General features: G+C 36.0%; 1 protein-coding gene across 1 annotated transcript; it reads right to left on the reverse strand.

Annotated features, from left to right (window-relative positions):
- Window positions 1-502: 502 nt before the first annotated feature.
- Window positions 503-7,953, reverse strand: LOC18430761 (Raffinose synthase family protein). The gene is made up of 4 exons (XM_006840904.4): window positions 6,442-7,953; window positions 3,753-3,930; window positions 2,639-3,006; window positions 503-1,453 (listed from the first exon to the last, which is right to left on the reverse strand). The coding sequence occupies exons 1-4, from the start codon at window positions 7,681-7,683 to the stop codon at window positions 878-880; spliced, it is 2,364 nt and encodes a 787-aa protein (XP_006840967.1). The 5' UTR covers window positions 7,684-7,953; the 3' UTR covers window positions 503-877.
- Window positions 7,954-18,758: the final 10,805 nt, after the last annotated feature.

An 18,758-nucleotide genomic window follows, 5' to 3' on the forward strand; every position in this document is an offset into this window, starting at 1 on the left:
GCGAGGGTAAAAGATCACACAGAGATATGGTTAAAAATCAAAGAGAGAGAGTGTGTGGGGTGGCTTTGAGGTAAGGGAAGGGAGCTTTTCACTTTCTTTCATTTTTTCAGACTTCTTTTTTTTTTTTTTTTTTTTTTTTTTTGAGTTTAGTTAGAATATCTTAGAGTGTTTTCCTAATGTACTCAACATTCATTAGACACTCATTACGCTTGTCTGTGATATAAAATTCTTTTAGCAACAGCATATGAGGAAGAGATATTTCTCTTGAAACTAATTATATTTTTCAGAGGTTAAAAAAATAATTAATGCTTCATATGGTTTATGTTATCTCATTCATATAATGTCATTATCTACTATAGTCAACAAATATTTTTCTTTTTATTAAAAATTTCTATCAAGAAATTTTACTCTATCCTTGATTAATTAACTAAAATAACCTCAAACAAAAAGATTACTACATTATACGACAAGGTATCAACTATCCAAACATCTAGCCTCAAGGTAGCTTCAATTTAGATATTTCATTAATAACAATAATCACAAATTAGAAAAAGGCCAACACATGAGTAGTCCAATTGATACCACTCAAAAGTCGTTACGGTATACGCCCTTCGAAGATCCTTAACAGTGTGCACTTATGCACAATTGAAAGAAAAAGAGAGAGAAAGAGAACCTTGCCAGTTCTAGAGAGAGAGAGAGGAGACACAACACCTCTGGGAATTAGAGAGAGAGAGAAAGCGAGAGAAAACCTTGCCAGTTCTAGAGAGGAAGGAGACAGAACACCTCTGTGAATTAGAGAGAGAAAGAGGGGTCTTGCCCCATCTAAACTCCTGAATTCTTTTTATTGTATTATTGAGATGAGACCCAGGTAACAGAATCAAAAGATATATTCTAACTCTGATATCCCACCCAAAGCTTCTGGCCATGGCACCTGAACCACGATCATCTCCTCTTCATAGAGGAACCCAACTTCTTTCCCATTCAAAAGACAAGCTTCAGGCTCAACAGACGAATACACACGCATCTCTCCACGCCCCTTCACCTTCATTTTCACCTGTATTTTGGGGGTCTCTTCATAAATCATGGACAAAATTGCTCCTCCAGTGTTAAGCATGTTTACAAGCCCAATTGGAGCAAAATTAACCATGGAGCCCCCATTGAATAAGAGCTTCACAGGGGAGACTGTGAACAGCTCGAAATTGAAGGGCTCGAGTGCAAGTTCAGTATTTTCATCAGGTTTCAAAGTAATGAGCTTCTTTGCAGTGTAGAGATAGACCGCGAACAGATCTACGCCGTCGATATTTATCGGATATTTGCCTTTTTTCCATTCGACCTCTAGAGGGTTGGTGGTCGACTTCACGGCGTGCGAGAATTCGGATGCGCACGTGTTGCGACGGGATTCGCGGCACCATCCGCCTCCTTGGCAATTGAATGCTCCTAAAACTCCAGTGTACTAAAATTTAAAAAGGAAAAGAAATTAAAAAAAAAAAAAAAAGGGTAAAATGGAAGAAAGTTAGTGTTATTATAGACTTTCTTTAAATTTTTGTGGAAATATGGATATCGAGATTTCCATAACAAAACTTTAGAGCTACAAATTTAAGCTAAAGAAAATTAACAAATAACCAAATTCTGATTAATCACCAATATTCAGCAATTCATAGAAGTAGAAAAAATATGTTCAGGATTTCGGTTCCTTTTCAGACCATGGAATTTATTCTTCTTAAATACCAAACTGAACAAGGTAAAATCCTAAGAGTGATTTACATACAAACCCTAAATGTTTTTTCTAAAATACAAAATACTTCATTTATAGGTAAAAATTACAAAGAAGGTCGGTTAACCTATTTTTTTTTATGTTTTACAAAATTATCCTTCGACCTGAGGATAGAATCCTCGGCCTGAATTTCAATTTTGTTTTTTTATTTTTTATTAGTAGGGCAGTGTGTGTATATATATATATATATATATATATATATATATATATATAGGAAAAAACTGGGGTTAAACCACTAGCTCACATGAATATATGAGCCCAACGGTCCAGATTGAATCTGGGCCAATCTAACCATCACCGATGTCTGATAATGCTTGTATTTAATTTATTTTTTATAAATCCAAATCACTTGAAATTTTAGGAATGTGTTCTTCTCATCAAGGCGCACATAAAAAAAATTTATTTGTAAAAATAAAAATAACCAAAATACCCCCTAAAACATTTCAGGGGTATTTTGATCAATTTATTTTATGTAAAATATTTTTTTAATAGTTTTTCGAAGATTCACCTATTTTTAATTAACACACACCTAAAATTTCAATTGATTTGGATTTGTAAAAAAAAACAAAATATTCAAACACTTTCGGACATCCATGATCGTCAGATCGGCCCAGATTCAATCTGGATTGTTGGGCTCATATGTTCATATGAGCTAGTGGGCTAACCCTAACTTTTTCGATCCAAATCTTCGGACCAAGGGATAATTTTGAAAAATGAAAAAAAGTGGTTGACCGACCTTCTTTGTAATTTTTACCCATAAATAGAGCATTTCATATTTTAGAAACAAATTTAAGTTCTATACATAAATCACTAGAACCCTAATGACCCACTTAAATAAGAAACTGACCATGAGAGAGAGTATACCTTATTCAAGTTCCATATCTTGAGCATGGTGCGTCCATTGTGGAGAGGGTCCTCGAACAAGCAATCCCTAGTTGGAAGCGCAAAGTAGTCACAACGAAGGATGGAGCCATCAGGCAATGCTAGGGTCTTGATGAGCTCCAAGTTATGCTTCCCAACCGAGTCACTCACATAGATCGGCCCACCCGAGATGGCGCGTGATGCAGCATGGAAGGTGGCGCAGGGGTGCGTCGACTGGAACATGTCCCAGTCTGGATGTATGAATTGCCCCATCCACAGACTATTGTAAGCACAGTGCACCATGTGACAGCCCTGGAGCCAGAACGTCCCATTTGGATCCCCTGATGGATCAGTGCACCAAAAATCGTCTCCTGCGATGATTTCACGATTTTAGTGGTTGATTCATAACTATGTTTATAGGGAACACCCTAGCATGAGCATATAACATAGATTAAGCATTCATGACCGATGATATGACCCTTGATAGAGCGAAATGGTGAAACATGATTCGTGTAGCTAATCCCAAATAGTTTGGATAAGTCTCGGATGATAATTATAATTAATAAATATAGTGATTTACATATGGACCCTAAATTTTTTTTTAAAATATGAAATGCTCTATTTACAAAGAAGATCGGTCAACCCACATTTTTTATTTTTTTCAAAATTGCCCCTCAGTCTAAGAATGGAATCCTGGGTCCAAATTGTAATTTTTTTTAGGTTTTTTCATTAGCATGGCAATGCTCCAAGCTTTAAGGTAGTACCCTACTAATGAAAAAACTAAAAATAAAATAAAATTCGGTCCGAGGATTTTCTAGGATCAAGGGGCAATTTTGAAAAAAAAAAAAAAAAAAAAGAAGCAGATTGACCAATATTCTTTGTAATTTCCACCTATAAATGAAGCATTTCGTATTTTATAAAAAAAAATTAAGATCCGTACGTAAATCACTCTAATAAACTATTATTTTTATTCATAATATATAGTCATGTGTGTATACTATTAACCCAATATATTGTATGTATCTAAGCATTTTATGTGTAGATTTACACTTGTGTGATATCTATTAGTATGTTGTATAGATCTCTATGTATGTATGTATGTATGCATGGAACTCACCAACACGGCCTAGGGAGATGGTTTGGGTGCCAAGGAACATGAAATCGTTGCAGTGTTCCATGCTTGCTATGACTCCATTGCCCTTGAAGTGCCTCTCAACAGAATCACTGATAGCTTTATAGTAAGCCTTGCCAAGTTCAACTCTTCCCCCATAATCTTCACATAACATCTCCAGTAGCTGAAAATTTCCCATTAACCAATGGTCATAAAAGAATACTGGAGATACATGACAAATTCGAATTTTAAAGACATTTTTATGCAAGCAAGGATGATTATCTCTTTAATACCTTTAATAAAAGTGTTTGCTATTGTTTTGAATTTTGGGTAATTTACAGAGACCCCCCCATTCATGGGTGAGAAAACGATGGTAGTGGCAGTGGATTCTGGTGGATAAGGAGAATTTTGGCCATTATAAATGGGTGTCGGCATCGAATGAGCGATGAATACGTAATTTTGACAATGGGTATGATTCAAAAATACTAATAGTACAGCTTTCACAATGGGTATGACTGAAAAATATTAATAGTACAGATTTCACAAATATTAGTCTTTTTTTTTTTTTTTCCTCTCTCTAAGATCCTTTTTTTTCTTTTTTAATTTTTTTTTTTTTGCATTGAAGATCCTTACCCATAAAATTTATCCCCGGAAGTATACCATAAGGTAAGTTACCTTTAGTACGAGGCATTGTTTGCAAAATCCGGGGGGTCAACTTGGACCCACCTGGGTAACATGCAACCGCCCCCCCCCCCCCCCACCATTGTGCAGGTCAAGCCCAGTTTTGGTAGTCAAGCCCCGGGTCTTAAAAAACATTCAATTTTTTTTTTTTTTTAAATATATTTGTAATGTTTTTTGTGTTTTCTATCATTTTGACAAAGATTTGAAAGTGTTTAGGCCATTAGTATTCATTTTTACATTTTTCCTTCTTTTCTGAATTATTTATAAAGTACCTTGGCCGTAAATTGATTTTTCAAAATCTACTTTTTCACTATTTTTTAGCCTCATTTAGATGTGTTCTCTTTAATTTTACTTCAAATATATTTTGCATAGCTTTTTGGATTTTTTAATTTTTTTAACACTTTTTGGCCTAGCCGGTACCTACCCGATCCAATCCGAGACCCGATCCGAGTTACTTGGGCATGCCCAAGGCCGAGTACCATGTCCAAGTCGTGGTTTCTTGTAACGAGGTCACAAATACCATTAAGCATATCAATGTGTGCTTTTAACCAGGCTCAAAGTCTGAAAAAATGTTTCTCAATCTATGCAGCACACTTAAGCCCTTCATCTACGACATAAAGACTATGGCCATATCAAATATAACTAGCTTATACGATAAATATCTTCCGAACTCTTTGTGGATTTTACTAGAGAATGAGAATAACAAAGATTTTTTTAAAATTTCCCTTATCCTCTTTTCTCACAGTTCAAGCGATCAATAGTGAAAATAGTATGATAGGGCTGGAGCCCTATCAAAATAAGTGAAGTCTCACCTCATAACTCATAAAAATTATAATTCAAGTGTTGAAAAAGCTTTAAATTAATCATCATAACCCATAAAAATTATAATTCAAGTGTTGAAAAAGCTTTAAATTGATCAGCTCGAACATTATGGTTGCAAAAAAAAATTAGGACTTTAAGTTCTAAAAATAGTGTATATTCCAATAAATTAGGTAGATCATTTATTTCTTCTTAAAAAGAAGTACTAACAAATCTGCAAGATCTATACTCTTTTTTTAATTTTAAAATTTATCAGTCGGATGGAAATTGATTTTAGAGCGGTCAAGATTTCCTATGCCTTCTTAGATGAAGATTTGAGGTCCTATACGGACTAGACTGTCTTTGAAAAAGGGCCAGGCCAATAGCTGCTGTTCATTGACCGTTGACACCTCATACGAGTCTTGAGATTTTTAGAATCTAAACAAGGTCATAAAGGCATTTTTCATGAAGTAAGGTTCCAAAAAGACAAAAAAACCAACTCACGTGCAGCGCGAGCACTACACATCATGTCACTAGAAGGGTGACGGGTCAAGCCTAAAGTAAAACTTTATGCTTATACCTTCAACTTTGAACAGATAGAAAGACATAACGTGGATACCGTTTACAGCGACACGTATAGAGAGAGAAATTCAGGACTAACAATGAGTCGGGCGGAGTGGCCTTAAAACAAGTAGGACTTTGGTAACGGGTTACGTGGCCTGTAACTAAAAAAAAATAGGACTTCGCCGGCTTGATGGCCAGTGCTTTGCGCTCGACTTCATGCGACTCTTTTTATCTTTTTTATTTTCCTTTTTAGATTATTTTTTGAGTGATTTACGTATGGACTTTAAAATTTTAAATAAAATATAAAATATTTATATATTAAAATTACAAAAAAGGTCGGTCAACTTATTTTTTAAATTTTTTTCTAAAATTGCTCTTAAGTTAACCTGAATTTTGATTTTTTAAATATTTTTTAGTTGTTTTTATCAGTAGAACAGTGCCTCAAGCTTAAAAAGCAAAATTCAAGTTGCTTGAAAGACAATTTTGTAAGAAAAAAAAAAAATCAGCTAATCGACTTTCTTTAGAATTTCCGCATTCAGCATTTCATATTTTAACTAAAATTATAGGATTCATACATAAATCGCTCTTTTTATTTTCATTTGTTTTTTTCCCAACGCTGGGCCTTGACTCGTTGTTAGAGAGAGACACTTACGTGAATGACGTCCACCTTGACACCATCAATGCCAACGGAGGCCAAATGGGAGTGCAGGCCCTCGTAGAGCTCGTGGGCCCTCTGAGGGGGCACCAGCCCCACACCGTTGTTCACTATCTTGTCCACGGCAAGGTCCTCCATGGTCATCTCGAGCCCTGGTGTGAGCTTGGGTGCGATGATCCTGGACCCGGGCAACCCAGGCACCTCAGGCCTGATCCCACCCCAATACCCACACAGAGCATGCCACACATAAACATGCTCAACGCTCTTGAACTCGCCCTTCAAGTCCTTAATGAAGGCCCCCATCCCCACATCGTCAGGGTTCTTCTTGCTCTCATAATCCCTGAATTTGTAGTTCTCCTGGAATTTTATGAGCCTGCACGGCATCTGCTCCCCTGCGGCAGTCCTGTTCATCCCCTCCTGGTCGGTGATGGGGTCGTCGTCGTGGCAAATGGACTGCCAGCCATCGTCGATGAGGACGAGGCCCGGAGGGCAGCCCCCTTCGACCAGGCCCTCGACGCCTTCCCAGACTCCCTCTGGGTGCACGTTCAGATAGAATGCGTCCCAGGTGCACCACCCGAATTTGTCGATGATTCCTGGAGGAGTCTTCTCCTCCAGGAGTCGGAAGGTCCCGAGGTGTAACCTCACGGCCTTCATGGCATCCCGGACGAGGTCGAATGGGTCGTCTCCTGCCTGTATGAATAAGGAGCTCCTAAAACAGGAGGCTTTAACCTGTCTTGACCCGCTCTCGACACAGAGGTCCACATTGTCATCCTCCCCCGGTTGGAGCGCGGCCCTGAATTCCTTTTCGATGAGGGGTAGGAGGAGGACGTATGGCCGAGACGAGCATGAACATGCCGAGCAAGATGGATGGGAGCGGTCGAGGATCACGAGCTGTGTCTCGTGCTCCATGTCCTTCCCTTTGTCTCCGATCCAGTGTGTGGTCCACCACACCTTGAATCGAAAGATGCTCATGAACCTTATGCCCCTCAGCTTCCCAATGGGAGCCGCGTGCCAGCTCTTCGGCTCCTCCGCATCGAAGCCCACGAACACTCCGGCTTTCTCGATGCCCTTCTCTGAGCAGAGAGAATGGTAGGGAGTGAGGACGACGTTGGGAGGGACTTCAGTGAGGAAGGTGTGGCCGGAGACCGAGAACTCTCCGCCGTGTAGGGTTACGGCATGTTTGTTGTCAGGGAAGGCCGCTAGGGCGTCAGGCGTGCCCTTGATCAAGCTAGGGGCCATGCCTGGCGCTTAAGTGCTCAAGCAACGGTTTGCAGCACCAGTGCTTGAATACAAGGGTGTTTTAGAATGTTGCAGTGAATGCCTCTCCCTCTCTCTCTCTCTCTCTCTAGAATATTGTACTCAATTGCTCTCTCTCTCTCACACACAAATAACGAGATTTTGCTAACTAAAATGACTAGGAGTTTCTCTCTCTAGATTACTCTCAAAGCAAATTCTCTCAACAGATCAAAGAATATAAAATCTCTCTCTTTTTTTCTCTCTCTATGAGATACTAAGACAGGAGGGATCACAGGTTTTTATAGGAGGAAGGAAGAGGGGAAGGAATATCCTCGGGTCCATCATCTTTTAAAGGCGCGCTTCAGGTTGGTCCCTCCCTGCGTCGTCTTCTCCTTTTCGAAGACCGAGAATATGCTTTATTTATTGGGATGGTGGAAGCTAATTTATCAGTTGTAGAGAGAGGTTATAATCTATTCTACTCATTAGATTCAAATTGGATGGTTTGGGATAAGTTACAAAATTTGACAATTATTTTTTGAATTTTGTATCTGGTCAAAAATACTCTTACAACTACCCATTTTGAATTTTAAAAGATAAAAATGATCATGACCTCCATATACAAAAGATACATGATATGATCTCTTTTGTAGACATTCCTTTATTTATTTGAGTGAATTATGCACGGATAATAAAAACTACTAAAATATGAAATGAGTCAATTTTTGGGTTAAAATTACAAAAAGGTCAGTCAACTAGAGATTTTCTATTTTTTCCAAAATTGCCCCACTTTTTTTTTAGTTTTTTCGATAGTAAGGATGTACCTTAATGTTTGGGGCAATGCCCAGTCGGTCTGATGTTAGTATCATCAGACTGCCTTCTATGGTTCTCTTCAAAGTTGTCCGAGGTTGGCATTCTCGGACCGCAAAGGCTGACTTTCTTAAACATTTAGAGACAGTTTGAGCTACCCATTCTCGGATTGCCTACTCTAGTGCTCTTTAGGACGGTTTGAGGTTCATTCTCAAACTGCATTAGCTCATTTATTTGTTAAGAAATAAAACGGTCCTAGGATGCTAACCTCGGACTACCTTCTTGACTAGGCACAACCCCTTGCACTAGGGCAGTGCCATATTAATGAAAATATTACAAAAAATAAAAGTAAAAAGCAATCTGAGGATGCCACTGAGGGGCAATTTTGAAAAAGATGAAAATACACATGTTGATTGATTTTCTGCATAATTTTTATCCAAAATTAGCCCATTTCATATTTCCCTTTTTTATGTCCAGTAAATTGCTTCATTCATTTTTGGGATTGTATACAATGAGATCATTTACCTTTGGTACAGAGAGGTCACAATTACTTACAACCATCTGATGGTCAAGATTAATTGTGACCACCTTGTATCAAAGATAAATAGTCTACGTATGTACTTTCTCTTATTTTTTAGGGTTACATGAAAAAATGGGTAGTATCTTCTTCTCATGTTTTTTAGGGTTACATGGAATTTAGGGTTACATGGAAAATGGGTAGTATCTTCTTCTCATGTTTTTTAAGGTTACATGGATAAATAGGTAGTATCTTCTTCTCATGCATTATAGTTGAAAGGCATGGCCATGAATTTTCCTTCACTTTCATTGTTTCGTGGGTATTGATGCTGGATATTAAGGTTCTCCATGGACCCATTTGTAAAGTCCCGAGCTTGGAATCCCATGCCATTGTTTATCTCTGTGAGATAAGCTCTGGCCATTAGAGAGAACGTTGAGAGAGAGAGAGAGAGAGAGAGAGACTTTTCGGCGGGAATCGATCCTACGTCCCCACCTATGAATGAGAGGAATTATGTTTTAGAGAATAAATCCTTTAAACCCCACTTGGTGAGAGCTGGATATGTTTGGTTTTTACAAGAGAGAGGAAGGTATTATTTTCTTACCTAGAGGTACGATGGTGCGTAATTTCATTAAAAGAAAAACGGAAAATTACGTAGAGACACCATTTCACCCCTTTATTAGCATGGGAATATTTTGCCAAAGTTCGAACAAGCAACCCCCATCAGCGGCCTGTTTTTCATGTAATTGCTCATCTGTCTGGTAATATCAACACCGGATAAGAGGGAGACAAGCCACAAGAATAAAAAAAGAGAAAGAATAATTATTTACTTCACTATCTATTTACTCCATCATGCAAAATACATACTAGGGATACTTTTGAGATTTCAAATTTGGGGATATAATCTCCACAATCAATAGAATAATCTCAGCAAAAATAGCTTCTAAAATAAAATCTCTATATATAGAAAAATAATGCCTCAATTGAATAGAGACAGTCCAATTTTTGAAGAGCTGGATTAAAGTTTCACAAAACTCATATTTAAAATTTTTATTTTAAAAATAATCATCCAATAATTGATATATGATTCCTAAAAATTTTGGACTAACAAAATTACATAGCTAGGTATATGTACTGTGTAATTTTTAAAAAAAATATGTGTGATTTTTTTCTTGTTTAGTATTGTCATTGATAGATGGACAGTTATATTAAAAAAAAAAAGAAAAGAAAAGAAAAGAAAATAAAGCAAAAGCGACCGGGGGTGCACATTGTAATTTTTAGCAAAAAAATATTCCCAGACAGTAGTAAAGAGGCAGAAATAGTGTCCCTACGTGATTTTATCGACAAAGCAAAAGGAAGTCTATTAAACTACACACTTGAGAACTCTTTTACATCCTATCCATATATTTTATCATCCAGCATTTTGTCATATTACATTGACTACCTCAAAATAAATATTTTATCATCCACCATTTTGTCATAATGCATTGACCTACACCTCGAAATAAAAAATGGATGGGGTTTCTATGAGTCGGCTGACTCATATGTACATATGTGGTCCCATACTAAAATTTATTTGAAATGATTTTTTCTAACATTTTTTTTGTAGATTCATCATCTAGGCGATGATGATTATAAATATGAAAAGAAAAATAAACTTTCAAAATTAAAAAATAAAAATTAGATGGGTTTCTATGAGTCAGAAGCTCATATGCACATACATATGTGGTCCCCACTAAAATTTATTTTAGATGATGTTTTTTCTAATTTTGTTTTGTAGATTCATCATCTAGGCCATGATGATTATAAATGTGAGAAGCAAAAAAAACATTCAAAATTTAAAATATAATTCTTTAGTTTTTTTTTATGCACCTTCCATATCTAATTTATGGACAATACACTTTGGTAACATCCATATGGAAGCTTGTAAGTAAGCCTGCTCTTATGCCCGCTGACTCGTGAAACAGTTTTCCATAAAAAATGGAGCTTATCATAAGTAGTTTTGATAAATTTAAGAAAACGAGTCAGGGGACTTTTCTCTAGGTTGATTAGAGCCTAGGAAGAAGTGCCATTCACCTTACGAGGACCCTTACATAAAGAAGAATTCATAACGATATACCCCCATTAGATTATTCTTTTTGGGTAGGCCTTCTCCATTAGTTTATTGCAAACGGCCAAAGCCCTTGTTGCTTTATTCCCCTAGTGTACAAAATTATACTTCCCATTTTGGATCTTCCTCACTTTTGGGCTTTTACTTTAGAATCCAATTCCAAGAGGATTTATTTTGATTTTTAACCTACTGTAGAAAAGCTCACAAAAGCACATCCCATAAATACAACGTGGCATCAAAGAATTGGCTCATCCAATTAGTATAGGTCAAAAGTTTGGCAAATTTAAAAAATCTTGACACATGGCACTTTCAAATTCGTCAAGTCCACATGGCGATAGATGGACAAGCCACATGTCGAGGCGCCTAGGGCCATGAGTCATAAACCCATTTGAGAGACTTCTTTTCATTGTCTTGTGCTTCACATGAACCTTCCACACTCTTCAGGTGGAGATGCCCAAGCCTTGAAAAAAGAAACTGCATAGGTGTCTAGCCCTTTAATGAGGGGAGGGTAACGAGCTATTTAATGGGAAATTTAAAATAAAAACAGACTGAACAGATTAAAGCAACAAAACATCGGTTATCTGGTGAGAAATTAAAGTCGTGGGTTCTTTGTTAATAATATAGTTAAATTATAAGATGAGACCATTTATTTTTTATAAAACTATAGATAGAGTATTAGATAAGACCATTTATTTTTAACACAAGTGTCTTTCGAGTGTCAAATCAAACACCTAAAGTGTGTTATTAATTATACATAATCATCATCATCATTGTTATCAGAGTTTTTTTTAACTATTTGGAATCAGCTACATGAATCTTAGTCAGCTGGTCCATATATCTTTTTTCGCTGCTTCCAATATGTCTTTCTGGCCCACTCTTTACTTTTTTTTAGCCTTCTATTTAAACCAACTCGCACCTCCTAACAAGTGATGTACGGGGTCTACACTGCACATGGCTAACCCACCTACTAAGTCTACATTCTCTTATTTTATTCTTTGTTGGAGCCACATCTAAATTCTCTTGAATAAATGTCTATAATGTTTAATAAAAAATTTCTCAAACTTCACAATTCATTTCTAAAATCCAGATTTAAAATCTAATTTCTTGTGCTAAAAATATAACAACCCCTCAGTGTATACAACCCAAAAATATATACTTAATCACACATTATCTATAAGATCTGAAATTAGGAGATGAGCTACTAAAGAGCTAATATTCATAAAAAAAAATTTCTTAATCTCCTTATTTTACATCTAATAGCTAAAAACAATTGTGCTACCATTGCGCAAAAGGTGAATGATCTCGTACTTTACTCCTAGGGACTTTTGATTCTTTGCCTTCACGCAGGAGTAAGGCTATATAAACCAACAACCACACGTAAACCTCTAAACATTCTACAGTTTCTTGGATCTGGACTAAACATGAGTGCAAAATAAATGACTGGCTAAATAAGTAACATGCATATGTTGTCAAAAGAGCTTGCACCATTGATCCAATTGTAGGGCGGCCATACACTTTTGAAGATAAGCCGCACTCAAGTATTTTCAAAGTGGATATTTGACAAGTGTGTAGCAGACCAACAAAAGAACATGCCTAGCAAACCCTAATTTGGAAGGGCATTATTATTTCCAGACCGTACCAGATCTACCTTTTATTTGTAATTTTGGCATTAGAAAGTTACAATTTGGTATCGAAAAACCTTCAAATGAATCATCTCAATCTAGACCCTTATGGTTGTGAAAAAAATAGGTTTTGAAGTCTTAAAAATAGTGTATATTGTAACACATCATCTAGACCGTCTATTTTCAAATGTTCATATACCCTCAAGATCTGTACCATTTTTTAAGCTACAATTTTATTGTAGATGTAGAGTTTAGACCATCGTAGGGATTTCCTATGCCCAAACTGTTTTCCAACAGACATTTTGAGGTGAAGCTTTACCTCTTTTTTTTTTGTGCAAGGACTTGGCCTTCTAGAAACCACATCCTTATTAGAATCTATGGTGAAAAGATATGTTGAGCAAAGCAGTCCTCGAGATACCAGAAAACAGAAGGTTTCCATGTAATAATGAGGTCTAATCAATGTGCTAGCATAGCGAGATAGTAAAGGACTAGAGTAACCTTTAATTTTTAGAGAGAAAGTAGCAAGAGAGAGAAAATAGGTTAAAAAAAGTTATTTAAAAATGGGAAAATGGGACCCCTCACATTGTGATTGTTCACTAGGTAGTGTGACTATTATAACTGCCTCATAGTCACTAACCGCCCAAAACCGAACGGTCACTATTCTAGCAGTCTCAACATCCAATGGCTAAGAATAACCGCTCTCCACCAAATGTACGCTATCCATTGTGATTCGGGAGAAACGAGTCTACATTGCGACTACCCAAAAAGATACCAAGTTGAGAGCCCATCTTGCACCCCTGCATGGATTAACGGCGCCTGTGCGAGCATGCAAAGTACAAGTCCTCTTCACGCTTCCCTTGTGCCCTTGCACATGCACGCGCTCGAGCAGGCGTTGCACGCATGGCGTGCTGTGCACAATCCTCCACACTTTCCCTTGTGTTCCATGAACATAAAGATATGAAGTTTTTTGTAAATATGATACTTTCTTTCTCTAATCTTTAATGTGGAACTGCAAGCCACACTTCTCTCTGTAAAGTAAAATTTAAGAAAAAAAACTGAAGTATTAAATCATTTTATTTTGAAATACTACAGGGTATATAGAAAACCAACATACGAGGGTTTCCTCCAATGCTTCAAACTAAAATGAGAAATTTTTTTGGCAACCATATATTATTTATATACGATGAATATATCTTTCTATTTGAACCTTCACTTAGTGACTGTAAAAAAAAAATCCATCAAATTCCATGATAATGTATAGCTTTGAACCAAGAAGCTTATACAACAAAATATAGCATGTCATACAAACAATGTATATTTCTGTGACCTTTTGACTACCAACATTTTTTGGGCCTCATACTTGTATCCCAATTTCATAAGTGCTATAGAGACGGCTCTAGGAAGCAATGCCATTTCCACTGTTTTAAGTCATCCTCCTTTTCATACAAGTTATTACTAGTCTTCTCCACCTTATGGATTCATTTGAAATGGCTGCTTATGATATGAAATTTATGACTAGTAACCAACTAATCACATAATCAGCTTGTTATTACCACATTCAACTTACAGAAAACTAGGTTAGGTTACCGATAATGATGATACTTTTTGCCACTAATGAAAATTACTTTTTAAACTCTAGTCTCATTCTTTTTTACATCTTATTGATTTTTTCCCTTTTTAGGCGCTTTATCAAAGGATTAGCCAAATTCTTTTTTTATCTCACATATTCTAGACCCACTACTCCATATCTAATTAACATTTTTTTAGAGTTATATTTGTGCATAATACATCTCAATTTTCTGTTATATACATCACTACATGCTCTTGCAATTGTTGTATTATTATCACAATGAATTCCAATTGCCAAGATTGGTTTTGACCATATCAGGAGGTCATAAAATAGATTCTTTAGCTATTTTGCTTTTTCACAAGTAGAATCTAAAGCTATAAATTATGACTCCATAGTTGAGTGTGAAATACACATTCATTTGGTCGACCCCCATGATATATCTCCAACTTCTAATATAAATCTTCATACAAACATTGATAGTGAATATTAGATTTCTATATTCCAATTAACATCAATATATCCTTCTAGTACCTTGGATAACCCATATGGCATAATTGATAAGTTCCTTTTAAACATATTAATAGTTGAGGCGTTGCTTCTCGATGCTCTCAACAAGGCAACTAGTTCATCTACTAAGTTTCCCTACTGCATATGTAATGTCAGGCCTTTTGCAAATCAAATATAAATTATTCTTTCATACTAAATTTATGCTTTCATTGTTCTTTAACTTTACATGTGGATCTATTAGCATAGAGACTTGCTTACAATCACTGTGCTCAAACTTGTTGAGCATTTTCTCAATGTCGGGGGATTATGTTTTTTTTGGGTAATTCAGTGGAGAAGACGGGCCCCTGCCCATTTTTTCATATAGATCAAGGAATTAGCATTTTTTAATGTATTAGTGGGTGGTGTCAGTAGGATTGGAAACCACGTCGTAACTAGGTATGAGGATTGTGTTATCACTAGTACATTTATTTCCTTACAATCTTAATACCTAGTATTACATCAGCATCTCCTAAATCCATCATACTAAAGCTAGACGTGAATTTACTCTACTATTTTCAAGCTAGGGCCAAATATTAATATGCCATCTGCACATAGATATATAAGGCTATATAAAGAACTAATTATTTTACTATACACGCATTTATCAACCTTGTTTTTCTTAAATCTATTTATATCAATACATTATCAAATTCCGTATGTCATTGTTTAGGTGCTCTCTTTTACTTTAAACCCTTCGACTACTGATATAGCCTTACACTTATGGAAAAGTATACAACGAGACCATTTACCCTTGTTACAAGGTAGTCATAATTAATCTTGACCACTAGGTGTAAAATTAGATTGTGCATTTATTCCATCGACCAAACTTAAAGTTCAAAAAAATTTCTCAAACTTTGTGACACACCCAAGCTATCAGATTTCATTAGAAAGTTCTAAACAATTTTCAGCCTCTTGTACCAATGGTAAATGGTCTCATTGCTCATTGTATACAATCCCTATACTTATTAGTAGACCCATAAGCATTTCACTTTATTTTAAATATTTATTGACAACCTAGAGTTTTGAAACCAGGTGAATGTTAATTAATTTCCATGTTTTATTAGCATGTATAAAGTGCATTTCATTATTAATAGCATCTCTCTAAAGAGTTACATCATATGAACTTAAGGCTTCACCTAATGAAATAGGAACTTTCGCTACATTTAATGGCTATTGATATTACACCTTATACCTTCTCTTGGTTTGCTTCTGAATGCAAAAATATGCACCAATATTATATATAAGGGATCTATGTTTGCTCTTTTACTTCTTAGTTTTATAATTTCTTCCTATATTCTCATGGGTTTAGTATGAGTAGTTTTTTTTTTTTTTTTTTTACATCACTTATTGGTGGATTACTAATATTTTTAGGTTCACCTTTATGGATTAAACTCTCAAAAACTTTAGCATTTCCAGATTTTATTTTTGTAATTGAACTTAGTTTCAAGGATCTATATGCTTCAATCAATTCAGGAAGTCTTACATAGGCTGCGCAACTCCATAGTTTGAGAAATTTTAAAGAAGGTTTTTTAGTAATGCTGTCCCTACTTTCGTGTGCAATTAAAGTAACCCCAAATATAAAAGTAGAGCAAAGCAATGCACACAAAACAATGGCAAACAAATTTCACTTAAAATAGTTATATATATATATATATACACACACAGGTCCAAATCCTAATCCTACTGAGCTAAGTTGGTAAGCTCTCTTTGACATCCCGATTATATCATGTCGAGGGAAGCGTCAACACACTCCAACGGCATATTGAAGGCCGAGAGGGTAAGGGACAAATGGTATCTCCAAAGACATGAGCCTCCCTTTTATCTCTCAAAGGAATGAGCGTACATAATGAATATGGTCTAGCCCATAGTTACCGGGAGTAGAAGCGGCTCCTATTTCAGGAGCGGGAGCATCGGATCGATGGTTGCTCAAAGCTCCGGAGCTTGAGGAATGAGTTCTAGTGAGGGTAGAAGTTACGGATTGCGATTCCGTTTGAACAGGGAGCGAGATCCCGATACATTGGGATCGAGATCCCTATTTAATGGGAACACGTTCCATGTAGTTATGGACCGAGATCCTATTTGAATAGGGAGCAAGATCCCGATACATTGGGATCAAGATCCATATTTAAGGGGACTGTGTTCCATGTAAAATGGGATCGCATTCCCATATCTATTAGGATCGCGCTCCCATAGACATCAAGAACAAGATCCCATTAATGTTAAGTCTCGCCCCCATCTAAAAAATACCGAGGTCCTATTTGACTAGGATCGAGCTCCATTCATTGTAGGATCGCGTTTCGGACAGTAGTGATCCGCACCCCCATCATAGAACTCCACTTGTATGAAGAACCAATTCCATTACACATGGATTCGTGCACCCCCTAAGCACGGCAGCCCGTTACCATACAAATGCGATCTCGATTTGGTTAAATGTAGAAGTCATTGTTCTATCTAGCAAGGCCCATGGGGCTAGATCCATGCACAACCAATCCTAGATGTCCATGGATTAATTAAATCTCATTAATCTAGTACGAAATAAAGTCTTCCAACGCCATCAACGATTAATGTTAGTATTGTTCAAAATCTCATACATGATATGAAAATGAGCTTTACGTTGGCATTTGTATACATGGAAATACATTGTCTAGGAATCAAATTATGAGAGTAATAAATTAGAATGGAATGTTGTTGTTTGGGTACCATTTGGATGCAACCTAAGCATATATGGCTACTGTTAGGCTTAAACATAAGAAATGCATTACCGTTATTTTGGGTTGAAATAACTACATGAAAATTTTACTTAAAACATAAATTTTTAAATTTAAAAGTTATTTTTATTTAAGAAGTTTCTTGTAGAAAGTTATAAAATGGTAAAATAAATTTATTCAAATTTTCAAAAACATTATTGTCTTAGAAATAAAGGTCATTTTAAATTATATATATATATATATATATATATATATATATATATAAGTAGTACCTTCGAGCAACTAATGTAAAATTATGCTTGTTAAAGGTAACTCAAGCCATTTTAGTTTTTGAAAGGAAAAGCTGTGAGGATATGGTCTGCATTACTATATTGCATATTTTCTCTCTATTGAAAAAATCTTATATTGAAGAAATTTAAGTCCAAATTTGGGAACTCATTTGAGAATGTATATTTGAATTTTTAATAATTTTTATTTTTTATTTTACTATTTTTCCTATTTTCTCTATGGTCCTATTTTTTTCATTATTTTATTATTTTTATTAATTATGTAATTTCTTACACCAGTCTGACATATGAACCGGTCTGGGTCTGCTGGTCCAACCCACAACCCACTTAGGGCCTTCACCGGTTGGGTCACCGGTCATGTTCTTACTACAATAGTTTAGATCAAGATCTAGAACGTCTAGCACCCCTCAATACTAGCTTCATCTCAATATTAGTCTTGATGTGTACATCTCTTTTTCCCACAATCTTTGAAGAACTATTGCTTCGCATATTCACAAAATCAATATCTTCTACTATATAAGAAGTATAATAATATCTATATGGGGTAACATAAAATGATGCTTTGGTATTTACAACCCAATTGTAGTTATATGAAGCCAATGCAATATTAATGTACTCATCACCACAGTTTTAATCACGCTTCCATATTCTTCGATGGGTATTGCAGTAGTTTTCTTGCTGCCAATCTTAGTATTGTCCATTTTCTGCTCACTTTTGAGCTTCTAACACTCTTTCTTTTGATTGCACAATGATAACATATGACTCCTTTTCTTGACTTCGATGTAGCTTTATCATTTGATCGACTACTTCTATCCCAAACCTGGAACTTCATCAATTTGTGATGACCGTGCAAGGTGGATGTATCGAAGGAGTGTCTTCTCGTCTCCTCATTCAATAAACTACTTATAACTTTA

The sequence above is a fragment of the Amborella trichopoda genome, chromosome 3, assembly GCF_054954075.1.
Source record: "Amborella trichopoda isolate Santa Cruz 75 chromosome 3, AtrichopodaSantaCruz75HAP2 v2.0, whole genome shotgun sequence".
In the NCBI taxonomy this organism is placed as follows: Eukaryota; Viridiplantae; Streptophyta; class Magnoliopsida; order Amborellales; family Amborellaceae; genus Amborella; species Amborella trichopoda.